The sequence below is a fragment of the Neolamprologus brichardi genome, chromosome 16, assembly GCF_056152115.1.
Source record: "Neolamprologus brichardi isolate AB-2024 chromosome 16, ASM5615211v1, whole genome shotgun sequence".
NCBI classification, from domain to species: Eukaryota; Metazoa; Chordata; class Actinopteri; order Cichliformes; family Cichlidae; genus Neolamprologus; species Neolamprologus brichardi.
The window spans coordinates 24,037,214-24,064,376 of record NC_142119.1 but is presented as its reverse complement, the minus strand read 5'-3'; the positions used below and the strand labels follow the sequence as shown (position 1 = coordinate 24,064,376).

Below are 27,163 nucleotides of genomic sequence, written 5' to 3'. Positions count from 1 at the left end.
CACAGGCTCATTTGGGAGTCATCTTCACCTACACAGCCACCCACACACACTGCTGGCTGACGTCAGCATCACCAAGATCAACAGCAATCGAGCTCAGACTTGAAATGCACTGCAGCTTTCACAGTCTAACAGTCTAATGATCAGAATTATGTGTGAATAGATATATCAGATAAAAGACACAAGGAATCCATAATTAAATTTAGGACTGACTGTCATATTTCCCAATATGATTAGATTGGTATATTTTGCAGGTAATTACTATCTTTTCACTAATATCTTTACATCTTTGTAACCTGACCAGTCTAAGGTTTGTTGTGCAATTTCCACTCTTTACAAATTCAAAGATTTCTCAATGAAACGCCCCAGCTACTGAATTTCATTGAGAGATACAGTTTGTGTGCAAGGATGCATTTGTCCACATGAGGTCAGCACTGCACTGAAGAAATCAGATGTAAAACGGGAGACGGTGTCCATGGTGAGGAAAATTTTAATAAGCATCTCTAATGGACTATTTGGTACTGAACTGAAAAATGACGCCACTGCCAATCAGAAGCCTCAGAAAGTTGATTCTGTTTATCTGGACATTGCGTTTTCAGTGGGAGAAACTTTTGATCAACCATCCAAGTCTCTGCGTTTTCATCTGAAAATGCAGCATCCAGATAAACAGTATCAACAGTGTCTGTATGAGTGAGCATCTATCAATACAGGCCAATCAAATGCTTTTTTGATGTTATTGCATAATGGATCAAAATCTTTTTTTGTGTGTGTTCATAATTTCATCAAATTTGTTAAGACGCCAAGGTCACTGGCTGAAATAAAGCCACAAACCATGACAGAGACTCCCACCTTTCCATTTACACCATTTCTGTTGATGCTTTAATCAACATTAAAGCTCAACTAAGGGGCCAGATACAGACACCGCTCTCTCAGATCATGTTTCAGGTCATGATTTCTTTGTATTTCTTAAGGATATGACTTTCAGACACTGTTCATTTTCTGTAGATGTTTTTTAAGGCCTGTCATTTCCTCTTTTGTCCTCCACTTGTTTTTTTTAAGGGCACACTCCACACCATGCTGAGATATGCAAACTTTTCAGCTAATAGCTCTTTGAGAATCACCTTGTTGAGGCAAAAATACAGTGTTATGTCTGTCAGACTGTTATCGTTGACATTTTTTTGAGATTTACTAAAGAAGTGGGAGCAAATTATGTGTTTTTGCGACGGGCTTCCAGTAACAAAGTGCCCAAAGATACAATTTAAAATTAGTTCTTTGCTAAGTTGTCTGTTGTCTATAGACACAACACTTGTTCATCCCTCGAGTTAGGTGCTTCTTTTAGACTTAGATGATTCATAGGTCAGATTTAAGTGGTTTTTGGTTTTGCAAACAAAAAAAAACATACAGTCAGGTATAAAAACTGGACTGAAAATGTGTGGAAAAAGCAGCCAGTCTCCAAAGAAAAGCTTTGAAAAACCTTCAAAAAATCTGGAAAACTACTGCTCAAGACTACTTTAAGAAGTTACAGGAAATTCTGACTCCTTGGAAGCAAGATATAAAGAAATGAGACATGGCTTTGGCACAGAACTGTAAAAATGCATCATTAAAATGAAAGGTCAGTTAAAATCTCGTTGAATTATTGATTATTAAAAAGGCTCTCTAACAAAGAAATATAGTTTGTCAGCCTTGTATGTAGAAACAGGTAATACATTTACATAGAAGCAGCGTTTTACTGTGTTTTTTTAGATAAATATCTAAAATGCATACTTGACAGCAGTGCAGCTTCAAAATGGACCACCACAATCAGAGTCAGAGCAAACCAGAGCACGTGTAGCAGCAGTTTTATTTAAACTCTCAACAGAAACATCGCTCATTTGCCTTTCCATGCCTTAGTTTTCTTTCTGTTTAGCCTGCCGTGAATAAATCCAGAGTCCAAACTGGGAGAAAGTAGAAACACAAAAAGCACGTTACACTGCGGGGAAAAAATGAGTAGAAGTTGGCCCTGCCCGGAGACCTAATTGGAAAATAGAACAGTGATATTCATACGTAAATCACATAACATGATGCAATAGAATTTAAGTCATGCATTTCCCATGAGATAAAATGTTTACTGATGAAAGTACGAGGTATTTCTTGGCTCACTTATTTGCTACATCCTTAGCAAGTGGTTGAATTTAATACTGCATAAAGACATGCGATTTCTTTAAAAAGAACAAAACAAACAAAGAAAAAACAAACAATCTGTCTGACTTCAGTTTAGCTCTTCAACTAAAATACAGAGCACACAGATCCATGCCACACAATGTGCACAGTCACGTTGTAAAACTCCAATTAACAAAAGCTACAACACAATTCATAAGGCAAACCCCCACCCCAAAATAATACTTATTATAATTGTTTGATCATTTAAATAATGTCCAATTTAAAGCCTAATTTAGAAATGGTGTCATCACATAGTTTATCCATAGGGTGGCTCCAACTCCAAAGCTCTCAGGACTGTGCAGGAGCACAAGAGTATACATCTCAGCTGGGTATAGACCTTGGCTGTATCCCAATTCAGGGTCTGCAGCCTTAAAGGCCGCATTTTAAGGCAGATTACGTCACAGCGACGCGACAAAGGCTGTCCCAATTCGAAGGCTGCTCAAAATGCGGCCCTCAAATGCGTCCTTCATTTCCCTGAATTTTAAGGACGTGGCGGTGTAGACTTCGTGGCCCAACATATCCCAGAATGCATAGCGCGACGCTGGGTGTGGATAATTTTGCCGAAAAAAAACAGCGGATGAGGGGCGCCCGAAGAGTAACTTAGTAAACTAAGTACTGAATATTATGTCACTTATTTATGTGCAAATGTTTAATAACGAAGAACATTAAAACATTACTGTTGGCCACATGTCGGCAAAGTTATGTGACATTAGTGACGTTTGTACTAACTTGGTTTTAAAGTCTTTACTTTAAAATATACACCGTTCAATAGCTGACCTTAATAAGAGAATGATCAAAGCTCATGTAGAAACAAACAAACAAATGAACAAAATATGTTCTCCTTCATTTCTGTCAAAGAATGCTGTATGAAACGTTTCCAGCTGTTAGTAACATGGTTGCTAGGCAACCTGGGCAGCGCAACGGAGGCTAGACCGTCCCATTTCACAAGCCTCGCACTTCCGGCCTTAGCGGTCTTTAAGTACGCGGCCCTTGAGGATCGTTGAGGCTGCGTACTTTAAGGCTGCAGACCCCAAATTGGGATACAGCCTGTAGATAAAAGATAGATGGAGAAGCCAATGTGGAAGTTCTCTAAATAACCAGCAGGGGGCAGCACTGGCTGTCAAAAGAGCTGCAGTTGTATATATGTCTACAGGAAAAATGCTCCCTTGCTCTTTAAGCTCAGCATACACTTCCCTGATTATTTTAATAGCTTGTTTAAAGGCATACTAAATAAGCCACACAGCCAAGTATTTGAATTAAAATTATTATTAGGATTTGAAAGTAAGTGAGTCACTTGTTAGCCGATGACTGTGTGGTGTCTCTCAGTTTCAAAGTCAGATCTTCTTCTTCTTCATTTCACTAAAACAATACGTTTAAGACTTAAGTCGCACATTAGTTTACTAAGTGAAGGGTGGCTTAACGAGGGCTCTGTCCATCCTTTATATACAGTCTAACCGTGGAGTCAAGTGGGGTCGTGATAGTAAGTTTTTTGCTATTTTATGAAATATTTAGTGATGTTAAAAATGAATATATAACTGACATTTAACTAACATATTATGTTTCAATATCTTCAAAGAATAACACCCAATATATAGGTACTGAATTTTTTTACTTTCTCATTTAAGTCCCAACAATATATTAATGACTGAGCCCTAATTGAAACAAAAGTTTGTGACTACAAGTGATATGTCATTGTCTCAGGATTTTTTTTTAATAAAATGCAGTATACAGCTGGTAGCATTTGTGAACTTTAGAAAAGGCCAGAAATTAGACTGAAATGTTTTACATTTTAGGAAATACCCTTAACTGCTACAGACAATAAACAATGAGAAACAGCAATGCTATCTGCTTCCACGTGTTTGCAGTCTCTATGCTATCTAAGCTCTGATCACCTGCCTGTTCAACAGATAACCACAAGAGTGGTAAGGATCTTCCTTTCAAACTGATTGGCTATAAGCAAAAAAGGGCAGCTCTTAAAATGTCCAACAATGGTTTTTGATATTAAAGAATATTTTATTTTTAGGTAACAGCTGCGAGTGTTAAATTAGTGTTAAATTAGTAGATGTTAAGATTTTTCCTGCAGAAGTTAATATAATATCAGAACAGCTTCATCAAGGCACGTTTGTGTGTGTGCACGTGTGTAAGTTTGTATGTGATAAGTCAGGCCCTGCATTTATAAAACTAGGGAAATATATATTTAAGTTTATGGGGGTCAAGAAGTTAATTGCAGTCACTGGTTTTTACAAATTATGGCAAAAAAATACAGCGTGGTTTGACACACTATCTAAGAACCTCAGCACGGAGGCCATGCATGTTTCATTAGGATCCTAAAACAAGGCACAGGAAAAGAGGGAGTGGGAATTCAATTTGCATTGCAAGCACTGTCACGGGTCCTTGTTGTTCCTGCACCCCGTCGGTCCTTCAGAAAGTCTACAGCCACATTACAAACCTTACTCTTTTCAATAACTCGATAGCCTATTTACAGATTTACAAATAATAATAATAATCTGTTACCCTGGACAAAAAGAATGATCAACAAGAGGGTGCCAAAAGCAAAACAAACCACAGCAGAGACAAATATTCCTCCCCTATATTCTCCACGCCTGTGCTGAAAATCTGTACACTGCCGTGGAATTGTTGGTGTTAGCTCACTGGCTGACATGTTGACACAGTGGTTTGAGTTTCCTTTCTGACGTGGCGTCATCGGCTGATTTGTAGCTGCTCTGACCAGCTTGCCAAACACAGTTCTGTCACCATTCAGCAGAAGGCAGCAGAAAAACCTCTATGATAGCGTCACACTCAAGTCTGAAGCTCATCCCTAGTAGCAAAAAGCGAACAGGAGCAGAGCCCATGAATCTCTGCATGCACTGCACTTCCTCCTTTGCAGACTGCATTTTGGAGGAAATAAGCCTAGGAAATCAGCTCAGAAGCTCGGCAGCAGAAGCTAACTAGCTGCTTTAGATGGTGATCCGTCAGCACTGCCACTGCAGCAGGGTGTGCTGCCAGTTTTGGCCACAGTGCAGCCACTGGCTTCTGTGCTGTCACCACTGCAGGGGCTCGCGGGTGCAGAAACACTCTGGCCGTGTTGTCTCTTCCTGTTCAGTTCCTCCCATTTGGCCCTGTTAGCTTTGATCATGTCAACCATCGGCTGAAGTTTGGGATTCAACTTGACCAGAGTCTAGAGAGAGAAAGAGGGGGGAAAGGAATTAACACTTACAGTTGGCTATATGTGCTTACAACGGCAAGATACTGCTTAAAAACAAATGTTTTGAAATGCTACTTTTGCAGGGTTAAAGGGTTGGCTGAAATAAATAAAGGATAAAACACCACAAGCAAAAAAAGAACCCCAAAAAAACCCCAAAAGTTTTTGTAGTATACAGCCGGGACTGAGGAAAACTTCTTATTTTGCTTCCGCTTGTCTGGATTCAGGTCACAGGAGTAGCAGTCTAAGCAGTGAAACCCAAACATCTCTCTCCCCAGGCTCCTCCAGGCTATCCAGAGGGATGCATTTCCAAGGCATTCCCAGGCCAGCTGAGAGATATAATCTGTCCAGCATATCTTCCTCATGGTCAGCAGCCTTCTGCCAACAGGACTCAGAGTCCCTCCCAAATGACTGACCTCCTCACCTTATCTCTAAGGGAGAGCCCACTCACTCTTAGAAGAAAACTCATGGGGGGTATTTTTATTTGTTTGTCTGTCTGTTTTTTTGAAGAGGAATGGATCTTATGGACGAAACAAGAAACACTGCATGCTGAAGTGATGATGCATTATCATGCCTTAAAGCATGGCTCTGCTTTTTTGTTTATTTTCCTCTTAATGGGACCGTAATTTCTGTAATATAGACTGGCAACTTGTCTAGCGTGTACCCTGCCTCATGTCCCATGACAGCTGGGACAGTCTCCACCCTCTAGCCATCCGCTATTCATTTCCCCCTTGTGAGGAATGAATGGCTGGATGGAGCATAATTTATTAAATCAACTATTCCCAAAGTCACGAGTACCGCAGGCCACTTAAAAACCAGAAAATCCCACGGGGCCCCACAAATTTAAAATCTTCACTCTAAGCAAAATGCAAAAGTATTTCCTTAAAGAGTTTTCCTTAAAACACATAAACAACACAAGCTATTGGCTACAATATGCTAATGTTACACAGTCACTGGGATGCAAACTTCAATACAAGAGCAATAATAATGAGTAATATCACAAAATAACCGCTCCTATTCTCAGTTTCAATTAAGTTTTTATATAAATAAATACGTTTATATAAATATTTAACTGTACATACATGTGAGGAATGTCAAACTGAATTACTCCAGTACACATGCAGTACCTTCACAGCTCAGCAGGGGCCCCTCAGCCCAATGTACTGAATGAATTGTCACCCTTTGCATTACAAAAAAACAAGTTCACATCCACATTAGGTCAAACCTTTACGTCAAACTACCGTAACTCTTGACCCATCAATCAAAAAAGTTCTAATGGTTCCTAAAAGCAGCAACTCTATGCTTTACAGTGATATTAGGGTCATTACAGTATAATCCCAGGCAGAGCGCCACATTCAAAACTCAATAAGACAATTTAAAAAAACAGTGAAAACAACCCAAATGTCCAATAAAGTGTCTGTTTTCTGTCGAGCTCCGTCACTTAGTCGCTCACTCTCTCTTCCCAAGCAATTACTGCACTAACCGTAACAACGCACAGAGTCGCTGCTTTGAGGAAGCGTTGGAATTCTTAAAATGAGCGAATGGTTTTGGAGTTACAGATGTTTAAAAAATGCTGCAAAACACCCGTCTGACGTCAGCAACAGGTCAGGCTTTAGAGGGTTAAGACCCGAGGCTTGACCATTTTTTAAATACAGTCTGTGTTTTAGCAAAAACTTTTTTTGGTACTTTTTTCCCTTTTTTAATAATCCAAACAAATATGAATTTACAAAACAGAAGGCAAAAAAAGCAAAATCACATACATTGATGTATTGTTGCCAATATTTTTTGATACAGAATAACATTTTTTTATTTTGCTTGTGCCTTACAAGAGTAATGCTTTAGAGCAGTTGCAGTACTTTGTTTTGCACAACAGTGGGAACATTTTTTTTCATCCAGATAGTTGAAATAGTATATACTTATTTATTTTTTAGGCTCAGAGTGGGGCTAGAGAGGCTGCACATTATTCATCCACTGCATTACATGGGCAAACAAACGAAACAATACAGGGGGAGCAGCCGACCACAATAACAGCGACACACAGCCGGTTCATAGCTGCAGTCGATTAAATGGCTGGTTTCTAAAGATTAGAAGCACATGTATGACTGAGATTAGTTGCCTTTGTCATTTTTCTGCACTGAGCTACTTGTGGCAATGTGGTCAAAGCTGTCACCCACTGTTTAATAAATTACCTGCAAGACAGAACTCTATTTTTCTAACATTGTCTACTGGATATCCAGGGCAGTCAGCCAGTGTAATTAGTTATTATTTCAATAATCTCTTTTTGATGCTGAACTTTAACAATTGAATATATGTCCAACTCACAAAGCAAGTTTGTTTGTTTTTTTAACATTCATATGGGAGTCATACAGGACAAAAAAATGTCAAATAGTATTTAGAATTAGTACTGTATGCTGACAGAGGGATTGTTTATTTTAAAGATATTAAGTAACTGGGCTTTAAATGCAGACGCCCAATTTGAGATGCACTTACATACAGAGTCTGTATTCTGTAGATCAACATTTAACACATTAGTGTAGCTGGTTGAGTAGAAAACTGCTTGGAGCGGCCAGGTTCGGACACTGTGACTGTGTACTTTATTAGAAAACAGCAGTGTTCCCTATGTCTGTTTCCTATTGTCAGGACAGGAGCGGCATCCACTGTAGGTAGGTAGATATTAACGTTTCACGTGTACAAACATATATGAATGTAACTGATGTAACTGGTAAATCGACTGGTTCTTTTAGTGCTTTTCTACTCTGAGCACTCAAAGCACTTATACACCATGCCTCATTCATTCATTGACACAGCACCTTTTTCTATGCTTAAGTCCTTCCCACCTATCATTCAGATAATGAATCTGAATGAATGTGAATGTGTATCACTCACAAACATTCACATGAAACAGAATTATCATATAAATGAGTTTTAATCCTTTCTCTCAAAGCAGTTGCATGCACCATATGCCTACATAACAGAGTTATTTTCACATTTTCTACAAAAACCTGATGAGATTTGTCTCATCTGCAGGTTGAGAGAGGGGGCTTTTCTGGGGAAAAACATGTTCCCTCTTTCTACGCAGCAGAAAACCCTCTGTGGCATATCCTCACTGGTCTGCGCAGCTTCATTATTCCACTAAGGAAGACTCAGAAGAGAAGAGACTGTCATATGGTGGGGTATGAAGAAGGGAAGGTTATATAATGGGGGGGATTAATATTCCAGAAAATAGGAGGAGAGAAGGAGATCAGCGAGATCAAGAACGAGATCTCTTCCACCCACGGATAAAAACCCTGCTGCCTCTGAACTTCCTCTGTACTCCCCGTCGCAAGTTTAATTGGCAGCAGCGTGATCGTGAGCTCCATATCTGGATTCTCCAAACATCAGCTTTTTACACGAGCCAGTGTGAAGACAAACCCCCCACGCAGACGGCGCACAGCTTTGATGCTTTTTATCTACACTACCCTGGCAGTAACAATGGCGTAACCAGAGCCTGGCAAAGATTAGTCAGCTCGAACTTTTGACACTGATCCTGGGTTAATTTAGTAGATGCGAGGATGATCTATGGTTTGTTTTCTTCCCGTGCAATATGACAGTAAAAATGAAGAGAGGTTGTGCTGCGTAGTCTAACCGTAGAAAAAGCAGAGGGAAAAGGCCCCGGTTCTGTAAAATTGAATGATTTGTTTTATCCTCGACTCCTTTCACAACTCCTCTTTTGTCTGACTTTCATGAATTTAACTCCAGCACATCTCATCTCTTAACAGACCTGATCTCACCAGTAAGTCGGCCTTTTTAATTCCTCCCACACAGCCGCCGCTGCTGGCAGTGGGAGGGGCAGTGAGGCTCTGTTGATGTCATTCAGAAACACATGCACACGCGCATCACTGTACTAGCAAGGACACAGTATTAGCTCGATCCTAATATTTGTTCATGAGGGATCTAGAAATGAAATGAGATTTTCTTTCTTGCTTTTATTGAAAGTTTTTGGTATTTAAAGAACCGAACGCATCAGTCCTTGCTAATTTCATTTGTGTGCGGCGAACAACGAAGAACACTGTCTTACTGAGACGTTTCAACCCGACTTACATCACAGCTTCATTCACGCACTCGACTACCTCTGAGCTTTCTCACACCCAGGAAGTGCACACTCACACTGCTATTCTCAAAAGAGCAGGATGCAACCTTGAAGTTGTTCCACAGCTTTCAATAAAAGAGAAAAAAAAAGCGTTTCCTTTTCAGTGAGAAATCTGTTGCTGCATAGAAAGTTGAATAGCTGTTGGTGACAGATTCATTGCTGGCGTCAGTGGAGGACAATAACGGGCGAAGGACGGTGACTACTGATGTCAGAGGCGGATGTGTGACAAGCGGCACACAATGAAGGCCAGAGAGCGGCGAATCTTCAAGCGTTACCTCGTACAGCGGAGAGCAGATTCCATCAATCCATTCTAGCTGAAGCCCTGGCAACTCATCCTTCCTGTTTCGGTCAAAAATGGCCTGAAACACAAAAGACAGAATTTATTTACATCTATATCAGTGCTCACACTGGACAAACAACGGTTACAAGTTAGCATCATGTAACCGTCCCTAAAGTGCTGCCGTTCTTGCTTTTGTAAAAGAAAATTCTCATTCAGCTCCCAAGACAGCTTTATTTTCAGCTTTATAACTTTATTTTCCATTCCCCCTCATTTTCGTGCAGCCGGAATTTAAGAGCCTCCACCGAGGCTGTGCTTCAGAGATAGTTACTGGGATATGACTTAGAAGTTAATATTTAATTTCCAACACCCACACACAGAGCGGTAAAGGTTTGACACAAGCAGCAGACCTGAGGCTACTGAATTAGTTATTTCAGAGAGGAGGCAATGTGGCCTGGCTCGATTACTCAACAGCCATTAATTGTACGTGGAAAGCTGTCTGTTTTTCCCTTTTAAGGACTTCCAACATAATTCAAGCTCAAAAACACCTCAGTCAAACAGACAGTGCTCTTTTGCTAATTTAAAAAAAAAGGAAACATATTTTCTTGTAAAGTCCTGATACACCAAAATAGCCTGCGTTAATGAATAAAAAGGCCACATTTTGCTCTAAATGCAACTGGGGGCAGTTCTTTTCTTTTTCTTCTCTCTTTTTTCTGTTTTTAAGAATTACTGCAAGTCTGTCCACAGTTTTCTTTTTGGCACAGCAGCAAGGCAGTGGAGCAGTCAAGCTGACCATATGCTTTTCTCGCACTATGGGACGCAAGCTCTCGTGTTTCCTAAACAGCCACTATGTGCAGCGACTGCAGCGAAAATCTATCTTCAGCATCATCAGCTCTTAGAGGTCAGCAGAGGGGAGAGAAAGTGCAAAAAAGCACAAAACCAGAGCTGGCTCGGTTTACTCACAGAGGGCGTGAGTTTCAGCTCCAGTCTTTCTCTGTCGCCCTGCTCAAAGAACTCGCTCGTCACCAGCTCAGCCACCTGAAGAGAGACAATTCAATAAGGTGCTAATTCAGTCAACTAAGTGATTAATCGCCAATTACGCCTCAAGTTATTATGTCTGTCAAAGAAAAGCAGCAGATTCCCACAATTTATATGCAGCAGCTAGTTAAACCTTTTTGCTTCAAAATGCTTTAAATGATGATTTGATTATGAATGCAGCGTATCTTTCTGCTGCTCAGCCATTTCAGCTCCACGTGAATGGATTTGAAATACATCCACACTAATGTCGCCTGTGTTACATATGAGCATGAGAGTTCACACTGTTTGTGTCACCTTTCGTGATATTTCCCAGGGCTTAGTGACAGCACCGAGATCACATGCTGTCATCATCATGGATCTGCGAAGACATATTTATTTTAAGAAGCATTAATAATCCCAAAAAATGTAACATAAAACCAAATTCAATCAGGAAGACAACGACATACACGATTACCTGCACATGTCTCTATGTGCTTTCACATTCCAATTGTACTCTCCATTGCTGACCAGCTCAAAGAACATGTTTCTATTCCTGAATGAAAACAAGAAATCCTCATATGTACATGTAAATTACATAAATTCCACAAGGGGGCGATGTTACCTAAAAGAAACCCATAGTAAGCTGTGAGCAGCTAGAGGCTTTGTAGCTGTCAGTGTGCTTCACTGTCAGGGCTCTGTGGACATCTCACTAACAGTTTAATAAGCAGTGGTTTTTTTAGCGGTACATACTCAAAGTAAAGTGTGAGGTCTGTGGCCAAAATTGACTGTTTCAGCAGCTGCATGAGGTCGCTGTACTCTGTGGACGAGAGGTTGGAGAAGATATTGTGACCCTGTGGAAAGACACACAGAGACACCATAAAGAAAACATAAGCCACGTTTCTAAAAGCATACAAGTAGCCTGAAATGAATGATTACTGTCCCTGGACATTTTGGATAAGTACCATTCCTATGACCTGCTGTATAATTTTTAAGAGAAGCACAAACCTGTCGTAAGATATACAAACTGAAACAGCTGACGTGATAGCAGTGTGGGATATCTTTACAAATGTATTACCCAATCCTAGCATTTTCCGTCCACTTAAATGTTTTTACCGCAATAACTATTAACATTTGATATTTAGTCTCATCTAGGCCTGCTCACATTTGGCCTTTAATAAACGTTTGGGCTAAATTTAGTTACAATCTACATGTTAAAATAAGCATTTGTCAACTAGAAAGGTGGCACAGAGATCAAGGAAAGCACTGTCAGTGTTGAATTGGAAGTGTTTTTGTTTTGTTTTGTTTTTTACAGTCAAAGTTCTAGTTGGTTCCCAGCCTTTTTTTGTAATTTTAAGATTCTTCAAAAAATAATTCCAGTAATAATGTATACTAATACTACTACTAATAATAATACTTTTACTGATAGGTACTAATTCATATGTGGGGAAGCATATACAGAGCATTTTGTGACCAGAGAGAGCTGATAAACTGAAAAAAGACCTTCAGTTCAGTTTAATTTTACTTATATAGCTCCAGATATTATAGAGAGATACCAAGTGTCACCTATGTCAGCACCACAAAGGGCTGATGGGAGAATTTTAAAAATCAGGGGGTGTTTGAAGGGAGTTTGCTTACTACACCTGGTATTTACCCCTGTTAGAACCATTAACACGCCTAAATATCTGACCAAATTGTCAGTTCATGTGGAAATTAAAGCCATATAAAACTACACCACCATAAAAACGTTTCTGTGTTATAGAGAGAAGAGAATGAGGGAATGTGCAGTCCTATGAAGTCTTCACACATTTGACGTGTGAAAGAGTCATAAAAAGATCTTATTTGGACGATTAAGCCATAACAGTAGAATGCATAGTTAGAATAAAAGCAATCACATTATATCCACTCTCCTCTAACGGATGGTTTGCAATTAGCAGAGGTTTTTAAATGCTGATCGTCACCGTTTTCCCTTTCGCAACCTGAGCACTGAACTCTAAAAACTGTGCCAACATGCTTGTAATTCCTTTCATCAGCTCATGGGTTCCTATGAAATATTGAACTGCATAACATCAGTAACTCAAAGGACATCTCTCATTCTGTCACAACTGGAGCAGATGAAGGAAGGAGGCGACTGAAATAGAATGACTAGCGGGAACTGAGAGATACAAAGGAAGCGAGTGACGTTTAAAAGTTTACAATTTTATTAATGGTTTGCGCGGGCTGGCGGATTGAATTTGAGCTCCAGCTTCGACTTGAATTAGCCCCGCTGTTCATTTATATGCTAATGAACTAAGGATAACAGTAGTTCAATCCCAGTATCAACACACACCATTATGATATTCCAAGCAAACATTTGTCAGCTTACTGTGTTGTCAGCACCACGATAATGAAGCCTGTGGAAACTACCGCTAAGCTTCGCCTCAGCTGCTCCCTGAAAACGCCTTCAATTACAACTTGACGGAATCCAGTCACCTGGTAAAATGTCTCTCTCAACCAATTACCACCGAATAAATCATATCTGTAATTACATTGATTTGAGGGCAGCGTGAGCTATTTGTTGATTCCTTCACATGTAGCAGACAATCCACATCACTTGTCTGCCTCCAAGCACTGTGAGTACAAACTACCCCCTCCCCCCAAACACAGTTTTCTTTTATGAAAAATTTAGCATTTATTCATTTGGGATGCCAGAGAGTTGAAGAGCCACATTAGGTGCACAGGAGTTTGACAGCAGTGAAACACATGACTTCTGCACAGTCATGGTAAAACGTAGATACTAGTCGCGTTACTTTAAGAGCATCCATCCTGAAGTCTCTGCTGGCTTACAGAGCCAACAATTTTAGGCAAGCTTTCTTCTCGTTTCTATCCGGTCGTTAAGTCTTGACGTCACTAGCCGTGTCTGGGCCTAAACTCCGCTGCAGGACAATATATCAAACGATCACTATGGCATTACTGAGAGTTGAAAAACTGTCTACAGTCTTTCATCTTTAATAAAATGATCAGCGTTCTGCTCTACCAGGTGTAACAATTGAGTTTAACATCCAGGCATCCATGAAAACGGAGTTTCTGACATTTAACGGAGTTAGAAGTTAGCAGGAAGTTAGCTCGCTAGCTTCTATCTAAATACAATATAGCATGTCCTGACAAATTAAAACGTACAGCTCTGTTATCACTTCCAACATAAATGAAGACAGAAAACTAAACAGCAGTGACGTTTGTAGGGTTACGGAAGTTTGGCTAGCTGGTATATAATGATGTGCTACGTGACCGCTAGCGCCACAGCTATGTTAGCATAATATAAACAAGCTAACTTTTTTTCCACTCTATAAAAGTTAACGTGAGTGCTCTCGGTGGTCAGGAACAAATGTAATCGCATGGCAGGATGCTGTAAAAGGACCAAACTTCAGCCAGGAGAACAACTGAGATAATCCATCCACAATACGAGGTTAGTCATTCATATACTGCTGCATGGGCTGGGCTGTAGTTACATCCTAAGGTTTTAAAAACTGAGCTTAAATAAATGATTAGTGGTAATAAAAGCCGAGGGAGGTCAACAGTGATCACTGACTGTTTTAGGAGCTTTTTGAGATTAAATAGAAGAAAATACAAAACATTAAACATGTTAACAACACAAAAGCCATATTAAACGCAGACTACTTTAGGCCCGGAAGTAGGATTTGTCACGTCATCACTTAACGACGACGTCATCACTTAAGTAGTCTTCAGAAATAGTTCTCCAGGCCTTCTTTAGATGTTGGCTGCCTTTTGCTTTGTTCTCTGTCAATATGATCCCACACTGCTTCAATATTGTTGAGGTCCGGGCTCTGGGGAGGCCAATCCATGACTGTAGTGTGTTTTTTACTACACTGGCAGTGTGGTTGGGATCATTGTCACTGCTGAAAATTGAAACCTTCACCAATCAAATGCTTTCCAGGTGTTGTAAAATGGTGTATCAAAATGTGATGGTACTTTTCTGCATTTCCCAGCACCACTGTCTTTTACAGATAGCTATAGATGCTCACTGTTGGACCTCTGCCCTGACTTCCTCCGTATGTGCAGAAAATCTGGATTTGGATTCATCACTCCATAAAATCTATTACCACTGATTTTTCAGTCTAGTTCTTGTGTAATTTGTTATACATCAGTCTTTTCTCCTTCTTTCCCATTTAAGAAGAATCACTTCTTGACAAAAACCCTTCCACTGAGACCATTTCTGATGAGGCTCCAGTGAACAGTAGATGGATCATCTGACGGGCCAGTTTCCTCAAATATATTAGGGACACACCATACTGAGATACCACACCATACTGAGATTGATCATTTAAGCTGATAGCACTTCTAAAATACTATTTATTAATACCATTTTATCTGTGGCAGTTTTTCATAGATTTAATTGAGTAAACAAAGGATTTATTTTTACGCCAGATACTAGTAACAAAGTGCTTAAACGATTTAAAATTGATTCTTTGCTAATCTGTCCATTATCGGTCAACACAACACTGGTTCATCCCTTGTGTGAGATTACTTTTTAATGCTTAATCATTCATAGATCAGTGTTAAGTGGCTTAAAAAAAAAAAAACATTCCTCTAAAAATATTCAGGTACAAGAACTGAACTGAAAATGAGTGAAAAAGCAGCCAATGTCCAAAGAAAAACATGTCTGGAGAGCTACTGCTCAAGACCACTTTAAAAAAATAAATGCCTCTACTTGGAAGTAAAATATAAAGAAATGTGGGGTGGCACAAGAATTTTACACAGTAGTGTATTTACCAAAAAAAAAGGTCATATCAGTCCTTTAAGGTCATAACTTTAACCTTCTATCACTCACTGTTCAACCTTCAGGATTAATAGGCATTGACATCTACTTCAGCAGGGAAACCATGAGTGTTACTAAAATTATTGCATTTAATTTTAGGACCTGGTGGTTCTAGGTTCCTGGTACTGTGCGTGCTGCTGGCACCTGGCATCGGTAATGAAATTAGTTTGACCATGTAAAATATCAGTGCAGTGAAAAAGGTCTGCAGTGCAGATATGAACAGACTTTCAATATAATGAAAAGTAGCACAAATGCGAACATGCAATGCACTGAAATACAAGAGTGCTGCAAAAAATGTCTTTGTGAAGAGATTCTGAATGCCGGGTCTTTCTGAATGCTTTCTGTTTTGTCTGATTTTTTTTTTTTGTTTTGTTTTTGTTTTATGGTTTTTTGGCTTGTTTAAGTAAAACACATAAACTTTCAAAATATGGAGTCTCCAAGAGGTAAGGGTATCGAGGGCACAATAACTTGGTTGTAAAAGGTGTTTGAAATCAGAACTACAACATGCAGAGGTAGGCATTAGCAAACTGTTTATGGTAACTGCATTGCAGCAGATATAAGAACATAGCCCACCTCGCTCTGCAGGATCATGACAGCATGGTTGAAGTGGTGGTGCTCCAGTGTAGCAGAGGTCCCATAAAGCAGAGCGAGAGCTGATCCCGTCCTGCCAAACACACACACACACACGCGCACGCATATTGGGATCAAAAACGAGGGATAACATAATCAGGATTCAACACATGCAGAGAAACTGATTGAGTCTGATATGATTTCCCCACCAACCTGTCACCACGTGTCGCAGTACAGAAAACAGCTTGAGAGTCATATCCTAAACTACAGCAAAAGCAGAGAGGTTTCACACTGAATAAGATCGTCGTTTAATTTAGCTTCTAAAAAGAATACTCAAGAGAAGTGACATTGCCACAAACGACACATGCGAGCTGGATTTAAAATGCAAAATATCCCACATTTTAGCGCCGTCTTTAAATGTTATTTATTACCCATGGTAAAGACATGCATTCTTTACAGCATTTCTTATAATGAGGGTTTTACAAATGTGAATTAGTCTGGATTAATAGGTTAAGGTGTACATGCAATTGCAGCAGATCTGTTGGCTGCTCATCCATGATGTGCGTCCTGTTCCACCACATCCCAAAAGTGTTGTTGGATTGAGATCTGGTGACTATAAGGGCCATTTAAGCACAATAAATTCACTGCTCTGTTCAAGAAACCAGTTTGAGATGATGTGACGAGAAGATGGGTACAGTGTGGTCATAAAGGGATGAGCATGGTTAACAACAATGCTCAGGTAGGCTGCAGACTTTAAACAATGCCAAAGTCAGCCCAAAAAATATAATTAAGGAAGCAGTACACCACCATGAGTTTGAACTGCTGCAAGGCAGATGGAATCCACATTGTCATGTTGTCTGGCTAGCCTCCTCATCAACAAGACATTTTAACCCTACTGCTCACTTAAGAGTTTCTCTTTTTCAGATCATTATATCACTTTTCTTTCCCATTCTGATGCTCACTTTGACCTTGAGCAGATTGCCTTATCTACATTGTCTAAATGTACTGGGTTGCTGCCAAGTGATGACATTTGCATTATCAAGCAGCTGAACAGGTGTTGGGCTGCTAAAACCAACACTACTGTGCCCAGCTTGAAAACACCGGGTGCATTCTGAAAGTTAAAATACAATAAAGGAACCCTTAAACTGTTGAGCAGCTGAAATCCTACATGAAACAAGAATAGCGAAAGAAATCTAACCTTTGAAGCTACAATCTCCCCAGCTGCTGTACATTTACCGTGTTATTGAAATAAAAACTGCAACAACGCTGTGATAAATGCCCATTCTTTATATAAACATGTTGCCAGAACAACATTTCTCATATCATTTTCTGATATATTTTCGACCGTGTTCCAACATTTTTGAAAATCAGCTTGCACTATAACAATCTTGATGGAAGCAGAAAATATTTATATTCAGTGATTTATTAGCTTTTTTTTTAATGCACCCAGAGTCAGCAATGTTTACAGTTTCTTCGTTAAGGAGACTCTTATATAAGCGTTAAACAACTTCCGACTTGACTCTTGCTGATCTGAGCTACACTACTGCAGACTGCTGCAGATGGGAACACACAGCAGTGTGTAGATTGCAGTATGTTCGTATGTGTGTGTGTGTTTCCTTACTTTGCTTGAAAAGCGTTGTTGGTGCCCCTGTGGTCCAAGTCATGGCACACACATCCGACAATAAGGGCTAAGATCTCCACGTCTGTCAGAGTCTCCTGGAAACCTGCTGTCTGATTGGCACAGAGAACAGGAGGCAAATAAGAAATCACACACACACACAGATACACACACACATTCCATGTGCTCCAGAGCTGCATCTATTACTCTATAATTTTATGAAGCTGTAAGCAGTACATTGAATAAAATGAAAAAAAAAAAACACTAAAACAGCAGCATCATCCAAAACTATATCCCTCTAAAAATGAGGGGACTGCAGTAACACAGCCAAACAGTGAGATTTATGGCTTGGATGAATGGATTCTGGAGGCCATGTGCTGAGTGAGTCACTATAGGTCATTGTGGGGATAGCGGCAAAGATAGCAAGGCCCTCAGCCTACTCATTAAAGCACATGGGAGAAGAGCTGAGGGGTCCACAGGAGCTTACACACTGCTATTTCTTTCCCCTCTGCCAATAATCAATTCAGATGGGATGCTACACATTAATACTGCACTTGATTAAGTGAACTACACTGTGGTGTTTTATACGAGTTTGTGTGCATGTCTGCATGCATGTGTAATTGTGTGAGAGAGTGCGTTACCCCAAGGACCTGATAAATTAAAAGGCCTGCTGGAAAAGCAAAAGTAATTCTCTTGGGGTCTCAATTCAAGCAAACACAGAACTGGCTGTTTGTACAGTTAATAATATAGTGAGTCATCATTTCTCTGTGAGTTCAACGTAGATCAAACTGAAATGTAGTATTACATAAAATAATAAGATCTTAACAATCTTAACATTGATCATAGGGCCATTCATCAGCTGCCTAGTTGCAAGCTGGCTAGTTATTTCCATTCATATTCATGCCGGTGTGCAGCAAAGCTATTGCAACCTTATCTTTTAATGTCTCTCATTTATATGCTACGTTAACTTGATTTTCTGTACATCCAGCAACATCCAGGTCCGTCATTTAAATATACTTACTATCTTATCATATGTCAATCACTGGTATCCTGCGCTCCTATTGGTAGTCACTTGGATCGTTTTCCTCAAAGTTTAAAAAGGTTTAACTCAGAATCCACCCCTTTCACATCGCCAGTGATTATTCATCCATGGTTGGCTAAAGGCACTGAATGCCACTGACTTTCTATGGCCTCTGGTCGCCATGATGATGGTGGTGATAAAAAACGGTCCAACTTTGCTGCAGACATGTTCACAGCTTGCTCTGAAAAATCTTTAATTTCTTCACTAATGTAAACTGCAGAGAGGGATTTTTTTTTCACCAATTTTAATTGCATTAAAGTTTAAAGTTGTGAATTACTGGGTTTCTTTGCCAACACCGGCACCTGTAGCCAGAAGCTTTCTTGGAAACTGCTTTGAGGCTTTTTAGTGGGCTTCTAGACCTAGAATTTATGGTGTTGGTACCTTTTGCAGCATTTCCAAGAATATAATGTGGAAAAATAAAGTAGCTTGCTATATGGTTAACTCTATTCACTGACTGTGCAAGACATTTGTGCACCAGATTTGGGAAGTGAAGTTCATTGAAAATGACAGAGACTTCACGTGACATCAGATGAAATAACCACTGGTTCAATTCAATCATTTTATTGTGCCTACTGGGAAGCTCGGTTTACAGACAAACTGTCAAAAATTATTAACCAAAAAGAAGGCTAAGAAAAATGGTACCAAAAAACCAACAAAAAAACTCAATTTGGTCCATGAAGTGGACGCAATCAGACTTAAACTTTAAGCTGCAGGACTGAATCATGTGACAACAAAGAAAGGGTACAAAAGGATGGTAGCAGGTTACCTAGGCAACCAGAGCAACTCAAATGTCCACTAGCAGTCAACCATCAGCGCCAAAGTGACAAGTGGCAAAATCGCTTTCCCCTTTAGCACTAATCAGCTGCTGGCAAACCAAACCAAACTGGCATTAGCTGATAAGTCAATTTTGACACCAAGAAAACAGGATAGTACAATTTTTTCAACTTCCCACATAGAGTCTATGCTATACTATGCTAACACCACAGAAACCAAAGAATTCTCACACTCCTCCAACATGATTTTGCTTGGTACTAGCTAGCTACACACTGTGGCACTACCTGGGCAGTGACTGTCCTCTCTTTTTTGCATATTTTTCGGAAAGTAAAACTAAAAGCAAAGTGGAACGAACAACTAACTCTAAGATAGCAAAATGGGAAAACAGATATATGAATTATGGGATACTTGACACAAGAGGAAAGACTAATGAAGGAAGAATGAAACTCTAAAGCCACTAAAAACAAGACTAAATACACTAAGATTACATGAAGTAAATTAAAACAAAAACATGAATCAAATAGATTATTTAAATAAACAAAAAACAAAACCTCAAGAATACCCGGTTAAACAACACAGGACCATGACACACACATATACATACATATACATATATATACATACATATATATATATATATATATATATATATATATATATATATATATATATATATATATATATATATATATATATATGTATGTATATATGTGTATATATATATATGTATATAATCATTGTATGTCTGATGATGCCTGTTCAGATTGACCCGTTAAGAAGTACATAGGATGCATTCAAACATATATGTAGATATACACTACGATCATTATAGCAAACAAATTATTTAATTACGTTTTCCAGTTATCAATAGCAGTTTATATGGCAACAGCCCTCATATCGTCACTGCTGGTCAGATCAACTTTCTCAAAGCTTTTCTATTCTTATCTCTAACTGTATGTTGAAATGCAATGCCTTGATCTAACTCTTGTTGTCTAGAACAGAAAGTGATCAAAAATGAGCATGACCATTACCGTCAGCATGGCAAACATGCACTGGCAGACGTTGAATGCGTGTCTCCAGTTGTGATAGAGAACCATTCTGTAGTTTTTTCTGACAGTCAGCAGCCATCTGCACAGCGTCTGCAGGGTAAGACAGGTGGCGAGATGAGCACATGGGTCAGCGGTCCTCGTGCGGTTACAAAACAGTGTTCGGGGCAATCTCAATCAAGTATTAAAGCAAAGGAATTAAGACAGGGAAACTCAGTGTCCTCACCTCATAGTCAATCTTAAATTTCTGCACCATTCCCAGTTCCATAAACATTCTCAAAGCTGCCGTTATCATGGCGTCAACATCCAGAGAGAAATCATCAAAGGAGAGCTTGTCGATGCCCAGCTCGCAGACCAGGGGGATGTTAGCAGCCTGTTTCGCCATGGCGGGAGGAAACATACAGGAGGAATGAGAACAAGAGCAGAAATGAAGATGAAGAGGTCAGAGGATGTTGTGCGATTTTCAGATGTTATACGGAAATATAAAAACATGCTAATTAAGACCCGAGGCCTCATTCGGAGGGGTTTAAGATTAATGAGGGGGATCTACTGGAGAATTTCATTGTTGTTTACTTTCAGAGCTTACTGACAATTGTGGCAACAATAATCATCAGCAGCTTTTTTTCTGTGGTATTCAAACAAAATATAGGATTCCAATTAAGCATTTTCATTTTGAAGCATGTCTTTTGCTCTTTTTTTAACTTTTATCTGTTATTCTTATTATTGTGTATATTTCCAGTTTTTGTGTTTTTATCTGTTGTACAGTGTCCTTGGGTGCTTTGAAAGGCGCTATTTTTAAATAAAATGTATTATTATTATTATTATTATCTATCTTTAATAGGTTCTAATGAGCACAATGTCTATCTGATCAGGAGATGCTCCTCCTGACTAGAGTCAGCATTTATAATTATAGGATTTTGAGCTTTGCAGTCAAATATATCTTAGCAGAGTTTCTGTAAAGCTGTGTTTCTCTTTCCTCTCTATCTGTCTTCTCTAACAACCACTATTGTTTCCTGCGCAAACATTTGCCTTTCTGGCCAGCAGGTATTCTTTAGATCTTAGTTCATAGCCCCAGGGTTATGAAATGTCAGCCAGATTTGTTTGCCACTGCCTTTTTCACACCAGTGGAATCCCAGACAAGCGTGCTCAACAAGGCTACTTATGTAGAGCAGAAAGTGGAGGGAAAGGCAGAAGCAGAGAGCAGTGCTGCATGAGGGGGCTGAAAGATCACACAGGCACACTAGAGAGCAGGGATCCTACTATGCAATAATGGCCACAGGGGAAAATCCTAAACATGAAAGGGCAGGAAAATAGGTCATATCTATTTTTCAGAAATGTCCTGCCAATTTTAATATGTAGTCATTTTCCATATTTTTATCTTTATCAATAATGCATTGTGAATGAATGCTTATTGATTGAAGTAATCCATTCCAAATGCCACAATTAGTTTAAATTCGCAGGGGACTTCTCAGCTCCTATTTTTGCTTGTGCGCTGCTGCAGTTCTTTTGAAGCTGAAGTCTGCCAATAATTTATCTCTTTTGCCATAGATTTTTTTCCCCTTCTCATTAAAGTTAATAAGAAATTGTTATTTAATTAGAAAAATATATATCTTAGTTAAAGCACCTACGAGGAAACCGAATACATTGTGAGTATCTTAACTTTCTGTGAAAAAACTTTCATTTTATGTATCAGTAAAAGTTTATCTTAGATCAAACTTTTGTGAAATCGGGATGCAGCAGAATCCTAATACACCTCTAATGTTGCTGTTTTATTTCATATGTCTTAATTAATTATTGATTCTTATTATTATTGTCTTATTATTATTAATTAAGGACAGCATTTAGAAGAACAAAACATTAGATCATGGTAATTAGCTGCACCAATACAGACATCAAGAAGCCTCCCTTAAGACCTTTTCTCTTGTCTTACTTCTTGTCTTTGCTTTTGCGATTGTTTGCTTTGGCCTCAATAGTTTCCTCCAATGTCCACTAAACAGTGACTCCAAAAGTTAACCAATCTCTACAAACTTTTGTAGACATTGGATAATTTTTTGGATAATCGGATGCCAATATGATCGCTTGTGGATGCTAGCCGTCAGGTTCGTGATGTACAAAGTTTATATACCTGTATACACTCACCTGCACATAATTACATTAAAAAGAAATAAGCAGCAACATAACAATAACAACAACCACAGGACAAGAGGGGAGAAACCGTAAATAGGAGATTAGTGGGCAGGAAAGGCCAGAGTAAAGGTGGTTTGTGAGCTTAGATTTAAAAGCAGAGATGCAGGACTTTTTTATGTGAATCGGTAACTGATTCTAGAACTGTGGAGCAGTGACTACAAAGGCTCTGTCACCCTCTTTTGTTTGAGACATGACCTTGGGTCATATGACAGATCTTTACCAATGGACCTGAGAGACCTGGGAGCTGATGGAAAATGAATGAGATTGGTGATATAAACTGGGATCTACCCATTAAAAGCCTTAAAAACAACCAGCAAAATCTTAAACTGGATTCTAAAATTGACAGAAAGCTTATGCAGCAAGGCCAGGACTGGAGGGATGTGCTCATATTTCTTAGTACCAGTCAGCAGTCTTGCTGCTGATTTCTGCACCATCTGCAGACGTACGTATGGGAAGATTAATCCAGACGTGAAGTAATAAAGGTACACATAATTTTTTTTCCTGATCATCAGAATGATAATCTCAGTTTTGTCATTGTTTAACAGCTTTAGCAGTTGTTAATCAGCCAACCTTATTTGTCTCCAAGACAGTCAAGTAGATGCTATAGGGAATCCTGATATTTTACTGGAAGATAAAGCTGTAAATCATCAGTATAGAAATGAAAGGCAATGTTATATCTCTTAATATTATTATTAAATGGAAAAAAGTGCAAAGACCCCCGAGGGACCCCACAAGAAACAGGGGCAGAGAATAAGAAAAACTGACACCTTAAGAGAAGAACTGAACCAGCTGTAGCCTTAATGCCAACCCATTGTTAAATGCAAGCCAAAAGAATGTGAGTAACAGATCAGTGCTCACTGTCGACAAAGCCATTTCAAGTGCTGTGAACAGCTTCGACGTCTAGCCCCCAATAACTAATTTGCCAGCTACCATCTTTTTTAAAATGAGGCTTCAAAACAGGATTTTAGTAGCTTTTAGGGGGTTTAGTCAATTTTTTTCTCATTAAAAGAATACCCTACAAGGTGGTGCTTTCTTCCAATACCTTATACGTTTTTGATCAGGTTTATTTAGCCATACTAAATGCTCAGTTTGTAGCTGCAAGTAATGAGTAGGATATGGCACAGCATGCTAACTTCTCTTGTGCAGTGGCCAATTTGCACCAGTGCCTCCTTTTTTGTGTTTTTCCAAAAACACAAAAAAATATATATATAAAAAAAACTCAAAATAAAAATATAAAAACTTGATTGTGCCACATCTGCAAATCCTGGAAAAAAAACCAAAAGTTTCTACTGTGAACAACAGTGAACATCTATTACCTTGAATTTGTCAACTTCAGTCTTGGAGCAAGTGGCATGGTACGACAGAACCTGCAAAATGATGGCACAGTGTCACTCAGTGTACTTTTTTTAAACCCTTACCAGTAAGGCTCTACAAGACGCCCAGCTGTTGCTGCAGCTGAAAATACTGCCCGTTTGTACGTTTTAGTGGATCATCCAGATGATGACGGTAACACTCACATCTGGAACAGCTTACAAGAGCTGCAATGTCAGCGCTGATTCCATCGCCATGTTCCGCTCATTCCCCGAGAGAAATACTTTGCACAGGCCTGCAGTTGCTTATTTGATCATGTTTATTCAGTGCTACCAGACGCAGTGCATCAACATTTTAGTTCACCCAGTGTCTCAATTCTATTCTCTACTTGTCCTATTTGGAAAGAGCAGTGCTAACTACCATAATGCACCTGAAAGCTCCCTATTGTAATCTAAGGACATACTGTAAAGGCTGAATAGTGCTGAATGGCTTCATACCGCGGGGCAGATGAGGGATTGCTTTTCACTGCCTCTCATTAATTTTCAATAAAACCTTTGTGAGAAGGTTATCTACAAAGAGAGATCATCACTTTTTTTTAATGCGTACATTCTTCTGGAAATATGAGACAAAAAAGAGGAGCCAAGAACAAAAGACCACTGAGAGAGAATAAGTAGGAAGGGAGTTTACGTTTTCCATGTAGCAGCTGTTGTTTGCTGTGACTTCTGGCTAAATGTGTTACCCCTGAGCATATGTTGATCGGAACGTAAAGTAAAGATGCCGTTATAGTGAATAAAACAGAAAAATAAATACAGAAGACTCACAAGCACAAGTAAACACGTCAAGCAGTTTGCTTAGCAGTGTTTTTACAAATATAAGTGGATACACAAAAAACACGCTCTTACATCCAAAGCCACCGACTGCTTGGCCCAAGACTTTTTCACCTGGTCGTACATGATGGTGTTGTTGATGCCCAGTCCACAAAAGATCACAAATGCCTAAAAGGATAAAACAGAGAAACTCCCATGGTTTCCAAAATGTTTAGAGAATTGCTAATGCTGAAAAAAAAATACACAAGCATTTGTAATACCTCAAAAAGACGCTGGTCTGCATCATCGAAGGGTTTCCCATCGAGCCTGTTCAGCACTTGGGCAACACCTGTTACACAAAATAAGTTTACCCATACCAACAGCATAGCAGACTAGTATCAGGATCAATATTATGAATTATTAAAGAAAATTAAGGGAAGAGGCAACAATAGTGCACATAAATGTGGTTTAGAAACAAAAGTCTGCAGTGCAGCTATCTCCTGTGTTAGACATTTGGAAATCAGTGAAAACAGAAGAAGAAAATGATTGTTTAACAGTGCTGAAGCTGCAAAATAGATAATGTTATCTTTGACTGAAAATCCAGTTATTCTCCACAACCGTGTAGTGGGGTTTAACAAAGCAGTCTTTCCTTTTTAGACGGCTTCTCTCATTGTCTAATCAAAACAGAAAGAACTCCGGTAATAAAGGAGAACATCCAATTAATACAGCAACTCTTATTTCCACATCATTACAATTTTTATTTATCTGTAGGAGGTGAAAGAAGCCTGTCAATGGGATTATGTGTTCATTTCAATGAATAGTGTGAAAAGAATTTACAATGCAACTATGATCAATTTTCATTTTGGTGCCAAAATGAAAATTTTTAATGCATGGCAAACATTCTCTAAAATCTAATTTTGCTACTTCTGTACTGAGCTTGTAATTTGTGATGAGTTGCAGCATAGACAAGCTAATTGGTTTAACGAGGCTATATTCCTAGTGCCACAAGTGTTTCATTTTAAAAAAACACACACACACACTATCACAATGATCACAGCACTAATACAGGTTTTTACGCAAACGACTTGTGGTCTTGTGTGACTGTACCGTGCAATTTATTCACTACTCTGGTGGTGTCAAATTTTGCTTAGAGCTTCACAAAGCATTGGGCCAGACAAGAGCTGCAACCAGCTCAGCACTACATTAATCCAGGAGGAATTACAGTGTATCAAAGAACTAACCTAAACTCAAAGTCATCTTCATCCAGTAACTAGCAATGTTACATTTTGTGAAGCAGCAACCAGAGCACTGTTAACCTATCCCTCTAAGAAAGCACATTTTAAATCAAAGCTCCACTTGATTGGCTTAGAACAGCAATTATAATGCCAGTTTTTTTATATACATTTACCTACAACAAAGAGTTTCTGCTGGTCAAGAAGTTGAATGAAAACATCCCCAAAAATAAATGAATAAATGAATAACTGTTAGGAGAAGGAGGCCTTTAGTGCTAAATGCTAAATGGAAACAAATTAATGAACTGCTACAGTTTTAGATGCGGAGATAGCGCCTGTGCCCATTCTTTGTACCATAACAGATGTGTTCAAATCTTCTACCCAATGCAAAAATCCCAGAAAAGGTGGAAACAAGCACAGTGCAGCAATGAGCACTTGAGTCTATGGCAACTTTCTATAAAGTGGAATCATGTCAAGTCAGATTTATTTTTACAAAACAGTTTTTAAAAAAACAGCTGATCCTGTAAGTGCGGCTGAAATAATAAAACAATATAAATCAAAAGCAATCAAAACTCAGTCTGGTTTAAAAGCCAAAAGTATGAAAGTGGGTTTTCAAGCAGCTTTAAAAGTTTCTAATGTTGGGGAGATCCCGATGTGATGTGAAGAGGCAGTTTGTTACACAATTTAGGAGCAGCTTCTGTGAAGACCCAATTGGCTTCATGTTTTATTCTGAACCTCGGGACAGCTAGGAGCATCTGTTCACCAGACCCCACCGGTAAAGTGGGAGCATGCAGGGGCGAACAATCAGTGAGGTACACAGCACCAACCCAGACAAACACTTAAAAACTAACATCCATCCATCCATTCATCTATGTTCTTCCGCTTATCTGGGGCCAGGGCAGCA

General features: G+C 39.2%; 1 protein-coding gene across 1 annotated transcript in view; it reads right to left on the bottom strand.

The window, feature by feature from the left end:
• Positions 1 to 1,833: 1,833 nt before the first annotated feature.
• The window catches only part of pde11a (phosphodiesterase 11a), a 45,745-nt gene continuing 20,415 nt past the window's right edge, over positions 1,834 to 27,163 (bottom strand). Inside the window, exons 8-20 of the mRNA XM_006788442.3 lie at positions 25,309 to 25,376; positions 25,124 to 25,216; positions 24,227 to 24,277; positions 20,950 to 21,096; positions 20,709 to 20,816; positions 17,826 to 17,935; positions 16,208 to 16,298; positions 11,572 to 11,672; positions 11,297 to 11,374; positions 11,137 to 11,200; positions 10,768 to 10,842; positions 9,803 to 9,886; positions 1,834 to 5,374 (exon numbers count right to left, since the gene is read on the bottom strand). Of these exons, the coding sequence (XP_006788505.1) occupies positions 5,141 to 5,374; positions 9,803 to 9,886; positions 10,768 to 10,842; positions 11,137 to 11,200; positions 11,297 to 11,374; positions 11,572 to 11,672; positions 16,208 to 16,298; positions 17,826 to 17,935; positions 20,709 to 20,816; positions 20,950 to 21,096; positions 24,227 to 24,277; positions 25,124 to 25,216; positions 25,309 to 25,376 (1,304 nt within the window). The 3' untranslated portion in view covers positions 1,834 to 5,140. The remainder of the gene's footprint in view (positions 5,375 to 9,802; positions 9,887 to 10,767; positions 10,843 to 11,136; positions 11,201 to 11,296; positions 11,375 to 11,571; positions 11,673 to 16,207; positions 16,299 to 17,825; positions 17,936 to 20,708; positions 20,817 to 20,949; positions 21,097 to 24,226; positions 24,278 to 25,123; positions 25,217 to 25,308; positions 25,377 to 27,163) is intronic.